The sequence below is a fragment of the Fringilla coelebs genome, assembly GCF_963513975.1.
Source record: "Fringilla coelebs genome assembly, chromosome: 13".
Classification (NCBI taxonomy): domain Eukaryota; kingdom Metazoa; phylum Chordata; class Aves; order Passeriformes; family Fringillidae; genus Fringilla; species Fringilla coelebs.
The window spans coordinates 9,237,464-9,262,883 of NC_140039.1; the positions used below are offsets into that span (position 1 = coordinate 9,237,464).

Consider the following 25,420-nt stretch of genomic DNA (forward strand, 5'->3'; position numbering starts at 1 on the left):
CTATAATTAAGTGCTCTCATTTTCTCCCCAACAGTTCTAATCTGTTTGTTTTACTGCTGGATCTGGAATAAATGAATTATCATGGAACACATGAACTGTTTCCAATTCAGTAAGATCTGTGTCAACTGTCAAAAACCATAATGAGTTCTGGAGATAGTCAATGAATGAACCTCTGAACTGAATAGAATTCATGCACTCCAATTGTCTTTCAGATGCAGCTCAAAACAACAATGGATGTTGTTCTTTTGTGTTAGAAAATGAACATCTGATTTACTCCTGCTCAGCAGCAGGGTGCTCATCAGTGCAGGGAATGTTTTCTGCCATTTATATTTGTGCTTAGGTCCCACATTCACACTCCAAGACAAGAGTGTGGGTGCAGTGTGTCCCAACAAAACACTCAAATTGAGACCCCTGAAATCAACACTGGGGCATGCAAGGGAAAATAAAGCCCATAACAACCTAGTGGGGGTAATGGACACTTAAAATAAGAAAGATTATTCCATGGAAACAGAGTACATGCAAATAAGGTTTCATCACAGGGAGCACCTATGCACACATTATGGACACAAGAATGTATATCTTTCAGCTTTTGGAAGGAAACTCCTTTTGATAAATTATATGTTTGTTTTCCTCCACTGCCTATTGCTGGAACTTATAGTATTAGGGCAATTTCCAATGATTGCATTAAGCAAAGAATATTACTACAGAGAGCTAATTGCTAGTTGTCAAAGTCATAGAAAAACTGTTGCAAGGAAATAGCAATACTTAGTTTAATGAATTAAAACTTTTCATGTGTATTACTCTACATGGTATTTACACTGTAAAATGCTATAAGTGATACATCAAAAAGATGTTTAAAACATCAAAACCAAAACTAAAAGTCCTGCACTTAAAAAGGAACATAAAATTTCCTGCTGGGGATGTGGAACATGGAATGCTATCTGTATTACATGGCACTGAGAAAACTGATTATGTTTGGACCTCTATTTCATAGCAGATGGGTTCATTAAATTTAATAGCCTCCAGAGCCTTTAGAAACAGTGTTAAAAACATGTGGAACATGCTGAGACACTTCACTTCTCGCCCCACAGTCATTATAACTCTGGCACACACTATAAATATTACACTACTTTATTTCCATTGAATCGGATTACTATTATAATTATTTTTCATACGGTACATTTACATGAGAAATGCAGAATGCAATTTGTTCTCTTCAAACTTTGAGATATGCAGTTGATGTCTTTAAATGCATTTTACAGTTCTCTGCACTTGGAGGCTTTTATAGAGAATTTATTTTTATCTTCCTGCGACATCAGGAAGCAGCTGTAATGCCACAGCAAAGCTGGGTCTTAAGCAGCTCTGCTCCCAGTGTGGTGCAAATAAGACAAGCATTAGGTTAAACAATTGAAGGGAAATCACAGGAGTGTTACATCTTGGCTTTCAGCTATAAATTGCCAAAAGAATGTCTTTTCTAGTATTTTATTATTTATATGATGAGGTAACTTCAGTTTGACCTTGGTCTCTGTTCATCTTTTATCACTGGATGAAAGAGAGATTAAATATCTAATTTTGAATCAGATTAGTTCCTACAGAAATATTGCTTTAAACAAAGTAAAGTCTCATCCCTTTTTGAAATATTCTCAGTATTTGATAGATTTGTCTTACTATTTGATGGATTTTTTTACTACTTAATTTTTTATTTTAAATAATACTTCCAATGAAAACAAGTAAGTTTTACCATGTTTAAGTGCTTTGACCCCTGTCTAACCTTCTTCCACATCTGCATTTGCTACATGTTCTGATGTTTAAACTAATTTACAGTTGAAGAAATTGTCCTCCTTGATCATGATATTTTTTCCAAAAAATAACTGTTTCCCAATACCCATATCAGCTTGTTATTGTGCAATGTAATTATCTTCTTTCCACTTCTTTTCCTGCAGAATCCTGTGACTATCTATCCCGTCTTTAATTGTGTTTCTAAGGTCACTCTTAGTTTTGGGTTGCACTCATCGTTTTAGTGTGGATTTTCTCCTTCTTCATATCACTGACTTCAACTCCAATTTTGCTACTGACCACAGCTGATATTATTATCATGACCTGCCAATTTTAATAAATCACCAAAGTCCTGCCACAGTAGATGATGGATGATTACAGAACTAAATAATGATTCCTTCCTCATATAATTTATATTTAGAGTAATAGGTAAGAATGACCAGTTGCTTAGAAAGGGCAGAGAATGAAAGGACATGGTGAGACAGGGTAGGTCAATGCAATAATTGATTACTGGTCTCTCAAACAGTAGTGCCCACTTCTACAGATTTCCCACACAAGTCTCTAGGTCTCAAAAATCATGGAGTTCTTGCTTCTGTTTGGTGAAACCTGATTTCATGGAATTCTATTAGGAAGTAATGTTTCCTAATATCCAACCTAAACCTCCCCTGGTGCAACTTGAAACTGCTTCCTCTTGTCCTGTCACTTGTTACACCTGGGAGAAGAGACGACCCCCACCTGACGACCCCCACAATCTCCTTTCAGGTGCTGCAGATCCATAAGCTCCCCCCTGAGCCGCCTCTTCCCCAGGCTAAACACCCCCAGCCAGTCCCAAGGAGGTTTGTGCTCCAGCCCCTTCCCCAGCTCCCTTGCCCTTCTCTGGACACACTCCAGCCCCTCAAAGCCTTTGTGCAGTGAGGGGCCAAAACTGAGCCCAGGATTGGAGCTGTGACCTCAACTGGCTCCTGAGATGAAAACTGATTGGATGCATTGGGATAAAAATCCATAGAATTACAAATGGCAGTGGGTTTCACCTGCTGGATGTTCTCCCACCAGTTACTGTGCACAGATTACAAAGAATTGCTCTGCTGTTGAATTTGATTAGTGGGAGTGTTCATGCCAGAGGGGTATTGGTCCCATTTGCAGACACCTGTGCACTAGAGATGGAGCAGCTTGGGACCATTTCCAGCTGGGATCTGTCAATGACTTACAGGGCCTTTGACTAAGGGGATGCTTTGCATTTCCACCTTATTTCACAAGGAATTCTTGAGTTTTGTTGAGACACAGAAATAAGATCAAAAGCTGACAAGACACTAACTAGAGAAAGAATTTGATTCTACATCCCTACATGCTATGGTGAATCCAGCATTTAGGAGGACAGGTCTATCCTGAGTGGAAATTTCTTAAAGACATTCACGACTGATAACTGCCCATCTTTTGTTTTACTGCCTCTACTCTGAGTGAAATTGAGTTAATTATAAGGAAATTGTAGGTATTTTGTCAGATATATTATCTTTTTCTGGCATGTTCTTGTCTTTAGTTTTCACATAACATATTTTTAAGGGTAAATGATAATATAGGAAAGCAATGAATTAGTATAATGTACTAAATCCCATCCTTTGATCTCAGTTATCATTCCTTGACTTTCTGGAAGGAACAGGGCAGTGAAGATGAAATGTAATTTATCTGCACTGCTGGAATAAAAACCTGCAATAATAAGAAAGGCTTATTAAATTATTGGTACTATTTGAGCTTTGCTGCAGTGGCAGAATTCAGTGCAAAAAAGGAGAATAGAGAATAAAAGGAAATAATCTTTTGTCTATTGTTCTGCAGATATGGAAGTCTTTAGATATTTATAGCTCTTTCTGTATAATCAGGAGTTTTCTCATACAACTCAGTCATATATGCACAATAAGCATAAATGCTGAAGTTTGTGTTTATCACAATCATTATGTGATTATGACTTTCTTAGAAGTTGGTAATTTGCAGAGAAATTATTCAGAAATATACTCTATTCTACAAGGAATAACACGATTTTTCTATTTTTCTTACTGATGCTCTTGCTTCTTGACAACAAGATGTTTGGCCTTGGTCCACCCCACTGTATTTTGTCAGAGCAGATCTTTCCAAGCAGGCATTTCCATGAAACATTAGTGTAAGAGGATTTATCCAGCTGGTAAGTAATCTCCAGCAACATCAGTGCCATCAGGAGAACCCAGAAATATTTTCTCTGGAATTCAGAATAGCCATTTCATCCACCTTGATGTCAGATTTTGGGGGTAGGAAAATGCATTCACCCAAAAATATTAGTTTAAATTTGCTACTTCTAGGAAAATCATTAAAATGTGCAAGAGCTCTCTAGTAAGAGCTAGCACAAGGACTCTACAGGCCCATTGCATTTAAGCACTTCTTCTACAGAATTGGATTTTTTTTACACTACCTTTTATTAAGTGGCACATAAATACTACAGCAGCATGCACATTAGAAAGTGTAGGCTGGCATGAAAAACCAGCACAAATTACTGAGCTTTTTCTTGTTGTTTTTTTTTGTTGCAGCCAATGAACTCTGAGTAATAATAAAGGCCTTAGACTTCCATGTTGACAGGTTTATTCCATAAAACTGTCCAAAAAAGTGAGAGAAAACTACCTAAGGCAGATATGTGCTTGTATTCCATATGGGTTACATTTATTGATTATTATTCCTCCTTATTTTACTTTCTAGTAAATCAGTAGTATCTCTCTTATGTACTGAAGTTACACTGATGTAAGCCAGAACACATATTCATTGTGTCAGTTAAAAAAGGAAAAAAAAAATCTTAGTTTAAGGTGCTTGGATTATACTTCTGTTGACTGAGGGAACATTCTAGCATTTTGTATTAAAGCCTTAAAACGTCAGAAATTTGAGTTACAGTGAACAACAAATTGTCTTTGTAGAAAAAATAAGTTTAACCTTCCTTGCCTCATTCACCTGGTCCTTTTCATGTTATAATTTATTTTAGAAAAATGGAGATAGTGAAACCTTATTTTGCAATAATCCGGGGGTTTATGTTAATGAAATTTTTGCCATGTATTACAAAATGATGGTTTTACTCCCATTTTAGATTCTAGTATGTCTAAAAACTACCCAAGTGTCTGCAAACAGCTCTGGCTCTGAGACAGGTGAAAGACTTTTAAGACCTTTTTTTGGGAGTTCTTGTGGTGAAGGAGGAGTAAGGTTTTCTTGACCTGCTGGTTTCTGGTGCCCTTGAACTGTTATAAAATCTGTGGATTTCTTCTTCTCAGCAAAGGAAATGATCCTAATAGTTTTGTGCAGCCCTTCTTCCTTTGAAATCATCTCCTGTTGTTTCTCAGCTCAAATGATCTTCTGAGCGTATGGTTCCATCTCGTCCTGCCCTGCAGCCTCCTGCTCCACACAGAGCAGTTCTGGGCCATTGCTCACTGACATTGCCTTCAAGGTGCTTTGTGCCAGCTAAATACATAATCTGTACAAAACTTCTGCTCCTTCAGAAGCGATTAATGGGGGAGAAAAAATGCCCAATAAAATGCAGTAATTATTCGGAATGTATTTGTTAGGCAGCTAAGCAGATTGTTCCCTCTAAAAAATGTCCAATGTTTTCATTCTAAAAGAGAATTGGTTCCAGCACTTAGAGCCTTGTACTGGTTCCAGTCTTTGCATCAAACTTCTAGAATCAAAAAGTTAATTTCAAATCATTTTTGGAAGGACGTGTCTTGAAGCAAGTAAGAGAAAGAGTAAGTTCCATGAATTGCAAGCTCCCCTCCTCCAAGCACAGCTCCATTTTCCTTTGCTTTGATATTCCTAGAATCTTTTGCTGCACAGATTCATTTCTTACAAGATCAATTTAGTCCTCTAATTAGAAAAAGCAGGTAGATTAATTGTATACACAGTCTTATTGATGAGTTCTTCCTTACTGATGATGGGTTTTTCCCTATGCCTGATTTTTCTGGTCATGTATGCTGATTTTCAGACATCAGTTATTTTTCTACTTTTCCCCATGTGTTGTGTACTAAACATTTCACAGTAGTTTTGCAGGTGCCTTGTTTTGCCCTGGTATTAGCTAAAGCTAATTGTTTTTTCAATTACAAGTTCATTGATTTCATCATAAAGTTAAAAAAAAAATCAACAACTGCCACAATAAGAAGCTTAAATGAAGATAAAGGCAAACAAAATTACCTTGAATTGAATATTGTAAATAAGTCCTGTCACCCCTCTGATATGAGGACATTTTTTGTACGAAACACAGTTTTTTTTATTCTTAACTCTGAATTATGTGTGACACAAAATTATGTGTGAACTTTATAATGGGTCACTTTTGTCTTCATACCTGTAAATAGTGTCCCTTGCAAATAAGAAAATGTTTGCTTCTACAGGAAACTGCTTGACATAAGCAACTTCCTGTCCCTTTCTTCATTGCACATTTTGTAATCATAGTCCAAAATGCTGGGAACTTGAAATGATGCCATTTGCATGGAAATGTCAGCAAAAGATTCTTCTTTATTAAATGCAAGATCCACGAGGTGAAACTGTCTGGTATGAATTGTGCTGAATTCCAACTTTAAAGTTAAGTTATAAAAGCCTTTTGTCACTGCAAAAACCTTCACTCCTGTGAGGCTGTGAACTCCACCCAGCAAAGGAGAAATTATCTTGGGTTTCTGAGAGCCATAAAAGGCCCAGATTGTTTGTGACAGGAGGGGAGAGGGATGGAGCAATGGAATGGAACATGAGCCTGGATACAACTTCCACTGCTCCTGGCTGAGCAGTGCTCTGGACACACAAGAAATGGGATTACTTTGTGAAAAAAGATGGGGGAAAACCAATGGTTTGGCATAATTCAGCTGTGCATGTCCTTACAGCCATTCCCTTGTTAGGCTGTGTTGGATGATTGCAAAACAGAGCAGCACATCTCTTCTCCAAGTACAATCCCATTTAGTACAATCAGAGTGACATGCTGAAAATCACAAACACAATTAGTAAACCTGCTATTTTAGAGGACATTCTGGCTTGCTTTACACATCCATTAGATCAGCACACTTTCATCTAGCTTCAGAAAGAAGATCCTCTTTCATCTTTAGATGTCTTGCATTGATATGTAGAGCAAGTGAGGATTAATATAGTGCAAGATCAGAACCCCAGTAAACTCATTGCAGGATCCTCATTGACTCTCATGGTTATTGTGTGAGACTTGCCTGGGGTGCCTTTGATTTACAGGGAGAGGAAGAGGATGTGTGACTGGCTCCTAAGAGGACTTATGATCAAGGATTGATTTTTTTGTTTCTAGGAGGACTGTCAAAGAACCTGCCCTTTTTCCAAATGTGGAAGGGCCTTTATGTGAGATGAACAAATAAATATGTGTATTTGCACCCATTTTCTGAGGCTGATTCCTTTTTCCTTCCTACTCTTCCTCCCTTTCTTTTTTTGTAAGAGTTAAAAAGACTATACAATAGGTATACAAATTTTAATGTAAATTGTATCACTTAGTATCAGGGATGTGTATCTTACAACCACTAGTTTTCTTTGAAGTTGTCTATATAAAAAAAAAATATTCCAATTCCATGCATCAGTGTTTGTACAGTTTTTAATTAGGAAGGATATATCCTCTACATAGTAGATAAGAGAATAGCTGTATCAGTAATTTCTGTAGGGAATTATAAATCTAGAAATGTTTATACAGAATATATGTTTGCACACAGAAGCAGAATTAACTATGGACAAATATTTCATGCCTAGCAGTATTTAGTTATTGGTGTAATAATGAAAATAGGACTCACTCCTTCAACACCACAAGCATGAGGCCAGAATTTTGACCATGGACTGTCTGACTCATTCATTGTTTCTGCTGCTTTGATTTGTTGTCCTGTGGCTTATCTGTACAATTAGTATAATTCTTTAAAAAATATTTATTAATAAAGTTTTAGCCAAACTTTGCATTTAAAGTAATCAATTGGATTAGTGTAAGTATAATCTTTCCTGTAAATATTTTGCATTCATTAAAAAGAGAACAGTTAGTTTATACAAGTAAAATAATCACAGGCCCAGACTCACAGAATATATGAGTACAGATTTTTTTTCTGTTAATTTCCACATGAAGTTCAGAGAGCAGATGTAGACAGATATGACTCTAATAACTGCTTTAAAAGTTGAGAATATTTAGATCCTTTTTTGTGCTGATTCTCTTTTTAAAAACAAGATTCCTAGACTGCTGTAGGAATTCTTCAGTCGTTTGCATTAATAAGGAATTATTGTATTTTAGAAAAGGTATCAAATCTTCAAAGAGTGGAGCCATTTTATTACAAAGTTCTTAAGTCTATGTAATTTTTTATTTTGCTCTTTCTTAATTCCAATCCAGTGCCTTTACAGCTCCTGTGTGTTCTCTTTTTCATATTTCACAGAAGCTAAATTCTTTCCTTTCTGTCATCTATAGGAATTCTTTTTAAAGAGAGAACTAGAATTGTAGGTTTTATCTTTGTTTTATGACTCTCTTCTCCATAGCAACATTTAAATTTCCTCTGATGAGTGTACTTTGCATGCAGAGCACAATCTATCCTTGACTAAAGTGCTGTAGTTACTGAAAAATATGTGGTAGCACAGTAAAACAATTATGTGAACAGTGAAGGATTTGGTGTTAAATCCCTTGAAAAATCAAGTACATTTCCTTAGAGATGTTGGCCTAGTAAGCTGCAGGTTAATGTTACTCTTGTAATATTTATACTGAAATCTTAATGTCAGGAGCATCCCAGTAGGAGACAGAATTTTATTTCTCCCTCTGTGTGTGCATATCATTTTGCATGATGCCTGTAGTACGTAGATGGGGGGAATAAGTGCATAGATTACAAAAGAAAAATTATCAAAATCAAAAGAAAAATTATCAAAATCATAATATTTAAATGCTGTATATAATTGTGACTGAATAAGTAGATTTTAAAGCATAAAGTTTACATTTTCTGCTCAAAACTGAGAATTGGAATATTCTTTCTGTTCTTCCCCAAGTTTTTGCTATTTATGGGAAGAGCTGAGGAAACCTGCTTGCAATGTATGAAATGCTTTGCATTTTCTCCATGTCTGCCACAGCACTTCATATGTTTCCTGAAAATGTATTTTTGAAAAGTAAAAGTTCGAAGCCATCCATCCCATGTCAAATAAAGAGTCATTCTGTGGCATGGATGGGATGAACAGGACCATTAGAAACACCATACATTTAGCAATGCATTAAGGTTAAATTTAGTGCAGCTCAGAAAGTATTTATAGAAATGTCTGTTTTATCAAAACCATACCCAGACTTGCTGATTATTTACTGAGATGTTTGGCAGTTACTTTCTATTGATTTGTATTGTATCTGATTTTGGAGCAGTCAAGTCAATGGGGCTGTTTTTCTGTGACTGCTGACTTTTAAAATTTTGGCAGGAGGACTGTGGAAATAAGGTCAGTGAATGTAAAATAAGAGGTTTTGTTTATTTTTCAATGTTTCAGCATAAATAAATTGCAATAGTATACTTTTTATAGCAATAACTCCATGAAATCATTAGAAAAATGGAAATGGCATCTAATTATCATAATGATATATGTTATATTTGTTTCATTAGTAATAGAAGCTGTGGGGTTTGATAGAGTAAGAAACTGAGTATAATTTACTCTTGCAGATTTTTTTGCTATTCTTCAAACAAACATGAGGTTGAATTCTGAACCAACAGAACAGTAAATCTATAATTCTACTGTGTCTTCCTTTAAAACTTCTAGATTTGGTATCTTGGCAATCTAGGACATGCAGCTACATCATGTTTTTAATAAATTGTTGAAACAGGTCTAAAATATTTTAACCTTTTTCTTTTCAATTATCATGAAATCATTTACAACATCAGTCTTTATGAGCTTCTTCTGATAAGGGTGAAAAGACATACATCCCTTTTATGGGGTGCTTCTCAGAACTACTGTCCTATAACTTATTCCTTCTGCTCTAAGGAAGGGTCACACCAGAGGAATGTCACTACTATTGTTGGGAAAAGGATTTGTTTCCTGTGGCCTCCCAGAAGGGTAATGCCAGACAAAACTCCACAGTTTATTTCAAAGGAATTTGAAGCAAATATTGAAAAACTGAATAAACTGAATTGCTGGCATATAGGACCTCGTAACAGTCAAGTCTCAAATCAGCAACAGGATGAATGTGAATCTGATGGGAACAAAGAATTTATTTTTTTTAATTCCTGTTTGGTTTTTTATTGAGGAAAAACCTTGAACCTGGATTTTTAAGCTTAGGTAAGATGTGTCGAGAATTCCAGCCCTGGAAAAAGCATGATCTGCTGACTTTATTATTCTTAATTATTGTGACTACAAATATTTCAGAGAATGGGAATGTTCTTGATTTTATAAAAGCTAATAAATGGACTGACTGACTGAATTCAGCAGCAGATAATAAAGAACTCTAGTTTGTAAATGCTTATTAATGTGCTCATGAAAATAATCTGAGTAAAAACAATAGGAGTCACTTTGTATTCAGAAGTGTGAAGCATCTAGTTCGTGTGGTAGTTCTAAATAGGAAATCCTCACTTCAATCCATCTGACTGTAACTCCCTCACTTGGCAAAACTTGACCAAACTGCATGTACAAATTTTAAAAAAAATCATATTGCAGCTTTCTCCTCTTGTTTGAATGTAAAAAAAAAAAAAAAAGTTTCCACTTGTCAGAGTCAAAGTAATTAAGTCAAAAACGAACAAGTAGTTAAACTTTCAGAAAGGCTTTAAACTGCTCTCACCTGTAATACAGGATTTAGGTCATGTATTTACAATTCACAGATATCTGCAATTTCTGCAGCAACCCTTTTATAGTGTTCAATATAGTAATTTATTTTTTAAAAAGGTTTTTTTTGAAACACATGCAAGTCATACTTTATTGTGATCCTGGTTTGTATTTTGATATTGGATCACTGCAGTTTTAGGATCAAAGAATTTTACTTGTAGCAATTCTTCCTGCCATGAATTTTGTTACATTTTTTGTTGTGGAAACAGAGAAATTGTGGTTGTTTGCTCCAGTATTTGTGAATGAGACATCATGTGACAGTTCTCTTTCATGACATACACCATGTGGATATTAGCTTTTATCAGAGGACCATGTTCCAGTTTGGTGGTTTTTTCTCTATTTGTTTTTATTCAGAGGAAGGGCAAAAGGTCAGTCAGAAGCTCACTAGAGATCCTGAAGGTCTTTTTGCATTTGGCATTGATTCTCCTGCCTGTTGCCATGTTCAGATGACGCCTTTAAAGACAAAATTTGAGTTGGACAAACCAATTTTCTGAGGAGGTACACTTAGCACAAGGCTCAAGTGCTCCATGAGTGAATTTCTCCACAATTACGGAGTAAGAAGAGAAGAATTCAGAAAAAGGGAAAACCGTATTGTGCCTGTAACAGTTTGGTTTTCTGACTTCCTCTGTTAGAATGGGTTTTCTTTTTTCTGAAGTAAAAAAAGAACCCATCTTTCAACTCTTGATAAATAAGGTCTTTTATGTGTGATGGAGTCTGCTGCCTGCTCTCAATGCCTTTATCTGTGAGTTGTTGCTTACAGTAAATACTGTGCACACAACCAGGTATGGCTACTCTTGTCTGATAACATCTGTGTGGTACAAATGTGCATATATGCACAAACACTTGCATTTGATTTGCATATATGCAGATATAATCATACTTGTGTTTACAGCACAGAAATGTATTGTTCTATGCATATATTATTGTATATTATGCATGTGTTGTAATCTGTTTGCATAAGCAGTTACTAACTTTCTATTCCCATTTTGTTCTTCTTTCCTCTGTCATGGAGGATACAACCTTCTACTTTGATATGATGATCTCCTCTTAATGTCAGTTTAACCAAAACTGTCTCTATGTTGAATTATATTTGTGTACAGGAAGATGGAACTACTTCACAGTTCAGGTGTGATACCATATCTGATGAGAAAACAATCCTTTTCTTGGTGTGGTAGTATCTAACAAGTGTCATTGTGCTGTTGTGATACCTTGTAGAGAAGCTGCCAAATCATAAAGTCAGTTAATAAGCCCTCCATAATTGAATCAATTGGCAATGCAAACCTAGTTCCTCTAGTTTCTTTCCTTTACACTTTGTTTTATACTATGTTTATGCTTTTTTTCCTACAGCAGCTAAAGTAGCTGTTCAGATTAATTTAATGTATAATTGCTTGTTCTGTTTTGTTGTTTTCCAGCTCCCTCAGGCACAAAAGGTAAAATATTTTAATCAAATCCTAGTCATTCCAAGCAGTCACCAGTGCTTCACGTTTCCATGGTGGTGTGGGTGTGGTACAGGTGGTGATCAGTGAAACTCTTCACTGTCAGGGGGCTCTGAGCTGGCCCCAGGAGGGTGCCTGGCTTTGAGCCCAGCTGAGGTACCTGCTGAGAGCAGCTCTTCAAACATATCAGCTGTTTAACATGCCAGGCATCCAGCAGCCTTCAACTTGCAAACAACAGGGAGGCTATTTTATCAACAATTTGAAATAATAGTAGGGATTAAAAAAACTCCAACCCACTCCATTACTCCATGTGAAACATTTCTGGGTCTGTTGTGGAGACTGCAGAACCCATGGCATAGCTGGTACCCTTTCACTGCTCCCCACTGTATCTGCCAACACACCCCTGAACACATTCAGCATTTGACTTCTCTGAGAGGTTGCATAATTTCCATCCAATGTGCTCTTGCCTTTAAACCACTTCTGCATCGATATGGTGTCACCAGAGCCAGGACAGCACAGCCACTCTGGCAAACCTCAGAATCCCTTGATGCCTGTTGCATCATCCTTGTGTGATTCACAAATATAATCAAGGCTTCCAGAAACTAGAAAATCTAGCTGGTGTTTTGTGCTTTTGGTAAAAAAAGTATTAAAATGATAAAAAGGAATAGAATATGCTGGGCAATTGCAACGCTCACTTGTCCAAGTCATTCTTAGTGTTCTTGGTAAAGCACCTTCAGTAAGAAATGTCACAGCAGTTAGTCAGTTTGACATCACTGTTAGTAACATTCATGGATGATGATGAAAGTTCAGTTTTTAATGAAAGCTATAAGTGAAGTGATCTTTCACTTAATAGCTTTTGAAGAATGGTGAGGGCATCCACAGAACTTAGAACTTCACTAAAGTATCTCAGCCACCTTTTAGCTTAAAAACCAAGAAATATGAGGATGAGAAGCTTTATTTTTATGATACTATATGCATTTGAAATTTCCTTGCTCACAGAGCTCAGAAAATTCAATTTCAAACCTGCAGGTAATATGCTATTTTATGACACTGCACTATATCTGTAGTTTGTTCATGCTTTGATAGTTGCAGAACAAGGCACCAAAAGATGTTGGTTTTGTTTTGTTTTTTTCCTTCTTGAAAAAAAAAAGTTTCAAGAAATGTTTTGTGTGCAGCTTTCTGGAAGAGTAGAAGGACAGAAAGTGGCTAGACTAGCTAACTTTGGCTTTTTCATTTTCACCTGCTTGTCTAAATGTTTGTGCCAAATGCTTCTCTTAAGTCTGCAGAGAGAAGAGAGAGTCAGACTGGGATGGGATGGTGCAGAAAGTGCAGCCAGTCAGGCTGTTTGTCAGCTTGAGCCATGTGGGGCTGTATTACCTGTTCTGATGGCCACAATTCTGAGCTAGTAAATAATATTGTGGTACAAATTCCTCAAGTTTGCTGTTAGCAAATGCAATTGTCATGAATGGTCAAAATTGCAAATTTTTTAGGATTTTTACCCCTCAATCAAACAATTGCAGAACTAAAGCCACATATTTCTGTATGCACTCACAGCTGACTGTAGTCTAATTGTGTATTTTGTGCAAAGAGGGGTGGGAAGGAAGGAATGGCAGGTACAAGTAATCCTCCAGGGCTTTCAATAACTCCAGGCAAGAAATAAGCCTTTTAATGAGTGTGGCCTGGAAGCTTATGGACAAACCAAGAGAATCTCTCTGGCTCTCTGCAAGGTGAAGGGAAGCAGCACAGGGCTGGTGCATGCCTTTCTGAATGACTTAGTCACTGTTCTGCCATATGGTGTCTGAACTTGTACTGTATTTTTGTTGGAATCTATGTATCATCTTGCAAATGTTTTCTCTATAAACATTTCAAACAGTCATGTCTCTCTAAACATGTTCACTTTAATCTTTGAGTGATCTGAAAGAAAAATGTGGCATTTCAAGTTTACCTTTGCTATTTCATATCTATTATAAATAGTTCACCATCTTGATGAAATGTGTTTTATATGTGGGACACTTTGGCTTCTGACTTTTCAGTGTTTGGTCATTGTTCTATGGTCATTAGCTATTGATTTTGAAGACCTATAGGTTTTAAACTGTCTGCAGCAGTTAAATAAGAATTAAACCTGTTACTCTTATGCTGTCTGCTCTCAGCCAAACTGGTGCAAATTCAGAATTGGAGAGCAGGTGAAATGAATAATGATGGGTTTAAGGTGGATATGTCTGCTGTGCCATGATATTTGTCTTGAAAATATCTTTATGGTATACCCTATACTTAAACCAGAAAATACCACAAAACCAAATCACACCAACCCCTCTCCCAACCAGCCAAAAAAACACCAACCAAAAACTCACCAGAGTTTCAGGCAATAGAGACCTTGATTTAGTCTGGTTATCTTACTTTCAGAACAAAATATGTATAGGAAGAGTTAATGTATCTAAAAGGAAGAACTGCTAGCAGACAAATGAAACAAATTCATGTGAATTTTACTTGTTCTCTATGTTTCTTTTATGCATGTTTTTAGGTAGCTATCCCACAGGGCTGTGAAAATATCAGTAAGACAAAATAATAACTCAAATTCACCACTTTTCAAATTTGTTCATTTTGATTACCAAAATGACCTTTATCTTTGAAACAGTTATGTTAAACAGCTTTTTGTACGCGCTGAAGAGCAAAAGCCATTTTTCCTTAATAGTTCAAAAAGGTGTTTTGTTTCCTAGTAGGAAAGCTTTGCTTGCTTTTTTGAGCAAACACAGCAGGATTCAAAAGCTTTTGCCCTACTCCTGCTGTGATGTTTTGTTCTACTTAGCTTGAGTGAAAAGGTAGAAGTGAATAAATTAGGCACACAAATCAGAAGCAGAGAGTTGTGTTTAGGAACACTTAAGGATGTTTTTGATGATTCTCTCATGAATGGAGCCATATTTCCTCCATACAGAAATGTTTTAATGATATTTATTGCCCAAAAAGTTCCTGACAGTTTTCTTCTCTCTTTCTGTGTAGCCCTTAATTTCTGTAAGTAGTGCTGTGCCCTCCTCATATCTTGATGTGATCCTGTTTCAGCCTTTTGGGAGGATCATTATCATCCCTGCATCGTTTACCTCATACTTTGAAGAGCTGAATTAACTGTCACTGGGAATAGAAAATTTGGAAAGCTTTAGTTTCATTGAAGTGCATGACTGTTGATTTTAGCACTTTTGTCAAATTATAACATTTAAGTGGAATCTAATGGAGTACAAAATAATCATAAAGTAAACAGTTTGACTTAGCATTCCTTTGGATCTATTTCCTCCTCATGAGGTGCTGTTGTCTTTGTTTTGTAATGTATATTTGGTTTCTATTCAGAAAACCACGTTAAAATTTTCACTTGCATGTTAATTGCAATCTTTAGTTTCCAAATTTCTCTCACATTCCTCAACAAGCGAACTTACTTTTAAACAACATTTTTGAATCAGCAATTTACAACCTCCAAGTAAATATTTTACAATATAAGGGGTTTTTTTTTCATTTACTCTGTGTGTCAAACACAGAAACATCTCTTAAAGACACTCACACAGGTTCCTATATTGTCCCAGACCATAACTCGAGTCTATGCCAAAAGAACAGCTATTCCTCATTCTTTTAGTCCATATAAAACAGAAATTCCAATTCTCTGAGGCTTCCAGCCTGCCTCATGACTCTGATCAGCACATAAAAGTGCAGTGGTCACAGAAAATAACATATTGTGAAGCAAATCTATACAGAGCAGGTAAAGCAAGAAGGGCAGGGTGGGTTGGGCAGGTGTCTCAGAAATTCTGAGCAGTCCACTGTAACTCTTGACTATACACTCCCAAGGAAGATATTTCAGAGATGTTTCTCAAATTCCTCTTTCTGTAATGGGAACACCTCAGAAAATGTTTATATTCTTTCCTGCAGATGTGTGTCTGGTTTAATTCTGGAGCCTGCCTTATTCTTTGCCCTGAGATGGATGCTGGTGCTGGGTGTGAGGCTAAACTCTTAAGTGGCTTTACTCTAGGAGGATGATTTTTATTTGTTTTTTGGAAAGATCTGCTTGGGGTTGTTCTGAGGGGGGTAACTTGTGTACAGCAAGGAATTAAAGGGAACACTGTTGTAGTTAAATCTACTTCTAAATGGAATTATTCCTCCAGTTATAAAATTATCACTAGGTGTTAGAGATCTGTATCTTTTTCAGAGAGCAAGATCTGTTTCTTAATTCTAAACAGCCAAGAGACAATTAGCCTGGGAAGGCACTTTTTCCTCAGTCTTAAGATTTATTTTCTTTCAAAGATTTGTTATTTTTTGCTAAGCATTTTATGAAACTGAGTGTCCACAGCCCTTGGGTAGTTGTCCACAGAAAATGCCCACCATGTCTTTCCAGCAGAAGAACATTCTGGGACTAATCACTGATGCTGTCTCCTACATTGATCATTTTAGACTAGGTGGTAATTGCATTATGATGAGCAGTGACTCAGTAAAACTGTAAATTTGAGTCCCTGCTCATCCAGTTATCTGCTGACTCCACTTATGGAAGTGGAACCTGTTCATCTGCCAAACAAATAAAACATCAAACAGGCTGGATTCTATAGTTGCAATTCTATGGAAATGAGTGCAGCAGCCAGCTCTAGTTGGTACTTGCAGATAACAAAGTTACAAGGCAATCCCTCTTGCCTGCCTCCATAGTCAGTTTGGAGAGTTAATGGGCAGTTCTTTCATAAATTCCCAAGAACTCCAGACTGTGGGGCTTTTTCTCTCCATGTAAAGAATTCCAAACACTCTAAAACTCTGCTGGAAGTCCCTTGGCTTTATCCTATCCATTGAATTGTTTTTAGTACTATCTTGAAAGTGGGCAAACTCATAAATTAATACTGTCCTGGTACTTGACAAAAACATGATGGCAGAGAAGACTACCCAGGGCAATCACAGAAAATCTTGATGTGCTCCAAAATGTCACCTTGTAATCAGCAGAATGCTTTTCCCCTTCCTGGGCTGCTCTCCCCACAAATCATATCAGTGTGCTTGGCTCTACTACTCTGGCCAAGGAGTGGAAATTCCTGCATTGGTTTGGCTGCATTTGAGTTTCAAGTGCAACCATTGAACCCACAATGTTTTGTCAAGTTTTGGGGTTTTTTCTTGTTTGTTTAATAACTTACTATTCCCTGATAGATCAAAGATTATATTAGGGTTAGAATTATCTCTTCTTGCTAACAAGGAAGCAAACAAAAAAAAAGGAAACAAGATCATAAGTTTGTCTCACCTCATATCCCTGGTGATTCCTTATCAGATGTAAACCTTCTTGACTCTAAACCCCATCTGTGTTCCTGTCTAATATCTGCAAACATTCCTTCTCACCATGAGATAGTGCCATGCCTCAGGAAATATATTTGTTTAAGAGACTTAAAATCCTCCTGAAGAGGACTGGGAGATACAGGACACGTAATTTTCTAGATTTTGTTTGTCTGATTTGTTAATGTAGGGTATCTTTAATAAGGTATCTTTATCATAATGTAGGATTTGTTTTCTGGGAATTTGGAGAGCCAACTGCTACTGCTTCATTATAAGGAAACTTTTCTAAACACAAGCAAAGCAAAAAAAAAAAAATTGCAAAAGTTGTAAAACACAAAAAGAAAAGGATTAGAAGTTCTACTTGAGTGCAGAAAAGATAATAGGGGTGGTAAGAGTGATAGGAGAATGTCACAGTCACAATTGGGCAGGACTGTCACCTGCAGCATTGCTCAGCAAGATCGTCCCTGTTGCTGCACCCACCTGGCTGAGCACAGGAGCAGCAAAGCAGAATTTGTGTTCTACAAAATCTCCACCTGAGGTCACAACTGTCTGTGTCACACTTTCAAATGTTGGATAAACCTCTTCAGCTTTAATATCTGACCCTGGGGACAGGAAGGGTTGAACAATGACTCCCCACGCCCTGCTTGAGTTGCCCTTCTCATGCTGCTGGTGAAGATGGGCAGGCAGAGAGCAGTGCTGGTCTGGGGCACCCCAGCCAGGCTCTGCCTCGGGGCAGGGCTCATCTGAGCAGGGAGGAGACAATCTGAGCACTCTCATGTCCTGTGGCCAGTGATAAACACCCTGCATGTTTCTCTTGAATGGAACCAAGGTCAGGAGATCTGTTTGCTCCCCAAACTGAAAAACTGATGTGCAGAATGAGCTAATGCTTCATGGCACCTCTGAAGGCAGCTGGAGCAAAGGTGCTCCTGGATCCTGCCTGGCTGCCACCCTTTGTGATCTCAGTCTGGACCAGAACCAAACCCACACAGCTCAGGGCCCCTTGCCCTTGGCTGGCAGAAAACAACTGAGGCAGAGCTGGCAGTGGCAGGGATGTGGAGCAGAGCTCCAGCTGCTTTGCTGCTGCTCCTGCTGCCTCCACAGCCATCCCAGCCCTTCTCTGTGCCATGGCAGGCTGCACTGGGAGAGAGGACCAGGCTTTTTTCCTGCCCTGGAGGGGCTGGGATGGGCAGAGCTGGGTCAGCTCCAGGGGCTGGGCTGGGCTGACTGCAGGTCTGGCTGCATCACTGCCATTCGGGTTAACTGCCTCATCTCCTCTAAAAGGGGAATAATGAAACTGAAACTGCAATCACAGGTCTGTAATTGTTCTCAGAGATGGTATTTCTTTCTCAAATATAGCTCGCTGATGATCAGGGATTGGTGCTGATGACAACTGTTGCCATGCCAGTATTTAGTAAGCAAAATGAGACTGTAAGTACTCAGATGATTTCTGTCATGTGTGACTGATGTGAAGTTGCTTTCAGGGATCTAATAAGATTTTAGCCAGCTCTTAAATTTTTCTCTTTCCTTTTTCTTCTTTTGTCTGCATTTAGAATCCCTTTATTAGCATAAAAATGTGGACAAATATCCCCAAATACCTGTGCTCTATAAGCCATTTATTTATTTAAATGATGAAACCCTATGGCTGAGGGAAAAATCTCAGATGACACTGGGCCTTATGACTTTCTTACTTCTGTATTACTTTTTTTGCAGTAAATATTCTATATAATTTTCCTATTTGCTCTGAAATAACTCAAAATTTGATTAGTTTTATGTCTATTATGTATGCATCTATTTGTCTTTAGTAATTAATCAGATTCTTAAAGAAACTTAAGTGAACTTTCCCCTTATTGCTTCATCTTTCTCTTTTGGTTATCAAATGGTAGGAGAAATTGGGAAAGACAGGAGTAGTACATTTTTAACAGTAGTTGTTAATTTTAAACCTATTTGCATGTGAAAGATTTCAGTTGAGGGACTCACCAGCTATCAAAACCTTGCATGCCTTTTCTATGTGAATTGTAAACAAGGCAAAAAGGAGCAATATTATTGATTTAATTACTGCTTGATCAGCTGAGTTGTACCAGTGCCTGCCTTCCCCGCTTTTTAAATAATTTGTCTGTTATCTATTCAATTTCACAGTGTAGCTGCAAGGTGAAATAAGTGGTGAGAATGTTTATTATTATTGTGGTTTTGAGTGCATCTTTTATTGTTCTTTTCAGAGGTCTAAAGGGATTCTCCTGGGAGTAGTTGGCACAGATGTTCCAGTTAAAGAGCTTTTAAAAACTATTCCAAAATACAAGGTAATTCACAAAGTGGTGTATATATCATTTATATTCAGTATAATGTCAAAAATATAACCTAATTCATTTAATAAGTTGTGATTGTTTATACTTACATAGCTCCATTATTTCACCCATTTATCTCAGGAATTTTACCTCTGTAGTGTCTGAGATCAAGTGCCATTTTTAAAACCCAAGTTAAAATATGGTCTGATCTTAACATTTTTTTTTGGATTGGGGGTAATCAGTAAATACTGACCACATTTTGTAGTCTAGAGGGTCTAGTATTAAATACTGTCCATATTAAAATCAATATAATTATAAAATCAAATTATCAAACTATGAAATATAGCCAGAATACGAGTCAAAATGACCAAAAGAATCGTGCTGAAAAACTGCATAACTTTAAATGAAAACCTTTCCTTGATGTGGCTTTAGGCTTCTTGTTTGTGTGTAATTCCTCCTGTCCCAATTCTGTGTCTCCTGGAATTAAAGAAAGTGGCACATTGCAAGAACTTAAACAAGTTCCTGCTTACCCAGACTAGTGCTTCCTTCTCTCCTACCCAGCATTTGCTAAATATTTTCCTCCACTTAGTTTTCCAAAGTCAGTGACAACTCTACAGTAAGTCTTGAAATCAAGTATCACAAAAATTTTCAAAATCTGAACCACTCTATCTCTTGTGAAATTTTGCATTCACTAAAAGTAGGCTTCAGGCAAACACAAAATGTAATTACTTTTCATTTAAATTTAATGCAGTACATTAGTATTTCACTACTTCTCCATGTCTGAAATGTTTTACTATAGTACTCTTCTATTCACAAATGAAAATTAAATTTGAATTTTCCCATTAATTCCTAGTGGGTTTTTTTGCATGACTAACAAGCATGTAACACAGTATTGTAGACAGCCTTTGCTAAAGAGGCCAGCCCCTGGAATAACTGCATTTTGACAGCACCTCTACTGAGCATAAATCTGTATATCATACAAATTGACTCTTAATTGTTTGCCATGTTCTCACTTAGTGATTTCTAAGAGGGTGGAGGAAGAAACTGACTTGTAAGTGCCTTCCAATAATCCTCCTATTAATAAAAATTCCTCCTATTAATTATAAAAATTCCTCCTATTAATTTTAATTCTAATTTGAATACATTAGGATTTACCAAATTATTTCCTAGATCAATATACAGTAACTTAAACAAGAAATTGATAAAAATGATGCATCAAAAAGATTGGCAATATTATTGATAAGGTGAATTGGAGTGAGTTCCTGTGACCTGGATCCCACCAGCACAGAAAGGCTGTCCCATGAGCACAGGGACAGAGACATTGCTGCTCAGATTAAATAGCAGGGCACCCTCTCAGTGCACAGACCACCAGAGTTTGCCAACAGCAATGTTAAAAAAATGTTGCACTCCTGTGCATGAAGAACTGAATTAGTAGAAGGTAGAGGAGAAAGGAGCAAAATTTGCTCCTTTGCTAAATTTGGAGCAATGGACACAATCTTTGGAGCTGCCTGTAAGGAGCTGTGGGGAGAGCAAGTTTTATCTGTAGTGAAAATGAAGAGCAATGTTGTGGTGCCTGCAGAAATAAAAGCACAGCTGGATAGGAAAAGTCAAATAACAGTGATGTTACTCCTAAATAATCTGTGAGATTTGAACATAGCCTGACTATGAGAATCTAGAAAGAGTGGGAGGCCCAAACAATGGGTATTGGAACAGAGTGAGACTGATTCAGAAAAAAAGTTTCTTAAGAACTAGTTTTCTGTGGAAGTAATAAATGTACCTTTTTCTGAATATCAGATTTTTATTTGAAGGTATGTTTTATACTGCAGGATGTACTGCAAGAGAGGATTATTACCAATATCAATGCAAGGCAGTTGGGTTAGTGAGATCCCACTTGAGTGGGATCCAGTCCCACGTGCCCTAAACAAAGACTCTGCAACTGCAAGAGCTTAATCACCCCTGGGAGCCATTCCTGCAGAGGCAACACGTGACAAAAAATTCACACAGGGACATAAAATGATGGTTGAAAATGGAATCCTGCTGGCCTGGAATGCTCTCAGCTTGGGTGAGGTGGATTTTCTGCTGAGGAAGATGAATAATAGCAATAAGGTCTTTTCAGCAGTTGTTACCTTGACTAAACATCCCCAGATGTCAGTGGCAGTTTGTCCTGAGTGAGGTGGGGTTGGATTTGGTGATATTTGACTTCCATGTGACATTTTACCACAGTTAGAAAAAGGTTTCCTTGTTTCTGAATCTGTGATTTAGAGACAGAACTCAAGGTTTAAAATGGCAGTGCTGCTGTAAATGGTGGCATCACTCAGACACTGCAGAGGCTCTGCAGTTTCACACATTGCACAGAACAGGATCAAAATGCTGCCCTCAGATCCTGTGCAGGCCTCTAAGAGGGAAATGATTTTTTCCTGTGAAAAGTACCACCCACATTTGTTTCCTCACCTGACTGCCATTGCCTGGATGCTGTTCTGCAGTTATCAGCACAGACAATTTTAATATCTGATATTTAGCCAACAGCTCGTTGCCTTGTCACACTCTAATAGTTAAAATATGTCCAGTGTTATTATTTTGGGTATCTCTCCTTTATGAAGAGATGCCAAGAACATATCACCTTCTATTGCTCTCACTGAAGTTTATTGCTATAGGAAAACCACTAATTTATGAAACAATCTCCTGTGTGGCAGATAGAGCTGACCATATACCACCATTCACAGAGAGACACTATAAATGAACCTGGAATGGTTTACCTGTGACCTTGCCATAATATCATAGTTGGGTTTATATTTCCAGAAAATCACAGAATCCAATAAACTTGATCTCCCTTTTTCCTCTTAGAAAGGATTCTGACTTTTCAGCCTTGCTCAAGTTGCTTCATGTCAGACAAATTCCTAAAGACCCCCTTCAGCAAAGCACTGAAGAATGCCCTCAAGTTAAATAGCAAGATTTAGTAGTGAGAACTGTAAATATCAAAGCAAGATAGTGCTGGACTTCCAAGTTCCTTTTTATTTTTTTTTTTTTTTGGGTATTTAATACCTCAGTGTAATCTCAGTGTAATGAGATGCTTAAATAAAAATACACAGGCTATTATATTGTCTGAAGAACTGAAAAAAATGGGCAAAGATAGGAAGGTACTCTCTGCATGGCAAAAGATACATACTGAATCTGTAGAAAAAGTCTATATTAGCAGCAAGTTAATGCTAAGGAGGGATGTTTGGATGACCACACGAAGGATTTAAAGGCACATTTATTGAATTCAGTGGATGCAATCAACTGTGTAATAAGCATATTGCTAAATAGACCAGTATTTTTATTTAAATAAGTACAATGCTAAATTTGGGCACTGTTAGGACTCATCGAGCATCTCGTTGCTCTCAAGGAATCTCCCACAGTTCTCCTCAGCACAAAGATGGAAACTTAGAGGAAATTCTTTACAGAAATAGCTGCCTTCTGTGGCTCCAGCTGAACTGGAATCACAGAGAGCCTTTGAGATGGGAAGATGTAAAATCACATATGACAGGTCACTCTTGCTCACTGTAGCTGTGCTTTCCTTATCTTGAGTTGAGTGGTTCTTTAACAACAAGTGAAGAAAGCTGTGCACTCCTGGGAATGGGGAATATCCCAGTGTCTCTTTGCCCTGGCCCATGTTCTGAATGCTCTCACATATAACTATATTTTATATATGTATAGTTATTAATTGCCTCTATCACACAGAGGAGCCAGTGTCCTGGACAGCAGAGTTGTGGGACAGTGTAAAATCATGCTCTGTGCTGAATTCATCACCTGGCAGGTTCTCATTTGCACAAATGTCAAGGATCTTTGCCTGTGTTATAGCAAAGCCCTGTGTGGGTAAGGGCTGGGAATGCCAGGTGCCCTGAGAGCCAAATCATTGCCTGAGTTTTGTTTAAGGGTTTGCTGGAGACCATGCTGATCAGTATTTCTTTCTCATTTACTTTTTGCAGTTAGGAATTCATGGATATGCTTTTGCAATTACAAACAATGGATATATTTTGACTCACCCAGAACTAAGGCCTTTGGTAAGAATGCTGTTTACTGATCTCTTTTATTTGGCTGTATGTGTTGCATTTGGTTTTTTTTTCCTAGTCTGAATAGCCTTCATTAAAAATGAAATACAATGGAGCAGATACTTTATATTGTTTCATAACCCATCATAGTTCTTGGTAAATTTAACTCTGGAAACAACACTTAGCATGAAAAAAAACCCTAGGAAAATAAATATACAACTTGCTTCTGCAAAAGATGCAGACCTCCATTACTGCAAAATAGCAGAGCCAAAAATTGCTATAATTATGTTCATTTTACATTGAAATGGAATGCTCTAGTGCTGTGTAATAACCCCTATTTGTCACGCTAAAGTGTTAAAGTTAATTTAATATATGTGCAGAAATTTCAATAAAGCATATTTTTAAGCAAAATAGGAGCACTAGGGATTTTCTGTACTAAAAGAGAAATAGCAGCAATTTTTACCTTTAGTTCCCCCTTATCATCTTGTTTGCACTAATCACAGCAAGAAAAATAAAGTGACTGTTTTGCAAATGTTGATCAAGTGAACACCCCAGAGGGCTGGTGCATTCCTGGTTGCATCATTGTTTAGGAACAGCCCTGCCAAGTGTTCCATCACCACTGGCTCCCAGCAAAGCACTGGCATTACTGGTCCCACTGCTGGGGCCACATGGCTGCCACATGTGTTTCTCATGCAGGATCTCCAATGTCCAATTTCAATGATATTTCAGTAGAAAACAGAAATATTAACCGGGTGGGTAATTTAATTTGAAAATAAAATTATTGACAAGCATGATTTATTAAGTCATTAGCATATCTGAAGTCTTCACCAAGCAAAAGAGTTTTTCTTTTTAAGATATGGGCTAGGAATTACACACTAAATTAACATTTATAGTTGCACTTAGTTTGGTTTTTAGCTGGAGTAGAACTCAGGAAAAGTGAACAAGGATGTTTCAATGGGTAAATTGACATCCCAGGTTTGCAAGCCACAGGAATGTATTTAAATGAAACTTCTCTCTCTACATCCCAAGAGTTTGATCGCTCTTGTCTTTGCTGTGGTGTCCCTTTCTCTTTGGGCAAATTACTTATTTCAAAATTATTAGTATTTATTCAGTACATAATAGATATTTTATAAAACAGAAGGGAATGAGGTCAAGGAGCTGTGGGTAGCTCTAAGGCTGACAGAGGGTCTTACCTGCTCCCTAATTGCTTTAGTGAGGCAAAAGGTTGTTTGCTGTAACTATCCCTCACCAAGTGCACATCTTGAAGGCACTGACTTCATTACCTTATACAATGGAATCTCTTTTTAAAATCAAAATGTTGGTCAGGAGCCCATAAGCTGTCAGCTAGGGGAACTCATTGTGATATATTCATGATCTGTGCATTTCAGGTTTTTGGAAGAGTCGTTTTTACCTCTGGGTTCTGTCAGTGGTGGGTAATGAGAGTCTTCTGTTGACTTCAGTGGAGTTTTTGAGAGTGAAGTGATTGCTGGCCTGGGCCCTTGGTTTAATATTGCAGGCCAAATCCTGATACCATTGTCATATTCCATGGAATTTGTGACAATAATTATGTGAAAATAGGCCGTAGATCTGGAATTAGATAATTCACTCAAGATACTCTCGAAAATTATTTCTGTCTTAGATTTACAGTCAAGTCTCATTGATTACTGACTTGATCCACTCTGGTTTATCCCGTTGTTATATTTTCCAGCAGTGATGTAAAACTAGAATATTATTGAATTCCTGAGTTCCTAAGCCCATATCTATTAGTTCTGGAGCTGATGTACTGCTTTTTAAGGAATTGTCTTCTGGGACA

General features: G+C 37.4%; 1 protein-coding gene across 1 annotated transcript in view; it reads left to right on the forward strand.

The window, feature by feature from the left end:
- CACNA2D3 (calcium voltage-gated channel auxiliary subunit alpha2delta 3) overlaps positions 1-25,420 on the forward strand; it is a gene marked incomplete at both ends in the record, with an annotated part of 376,309 nt that overhangs the window by 250,343 nt on the left and 100,546 nt on the right. Inside the window, 4 exons of the mRNA XM_084214355.1 lie at positions 11,994-12,011; positions 18,651-18,722; positions 19,511-19,591; positions 23,545-23,619. Of these exons, the coding sequence (XP_084070481.1) occupies positions 11,994-12,011; positions 18,651-18,722; positions 19,511-19,591; positions 23,545-23,619 (246 nt within the window). The remainder of the gene's footprint in view (positions 1-11,993; positions 12,012-18,650; positions 18,723-19,510; positions 19,592-23,544; positions 23,620-25,420) is intronic.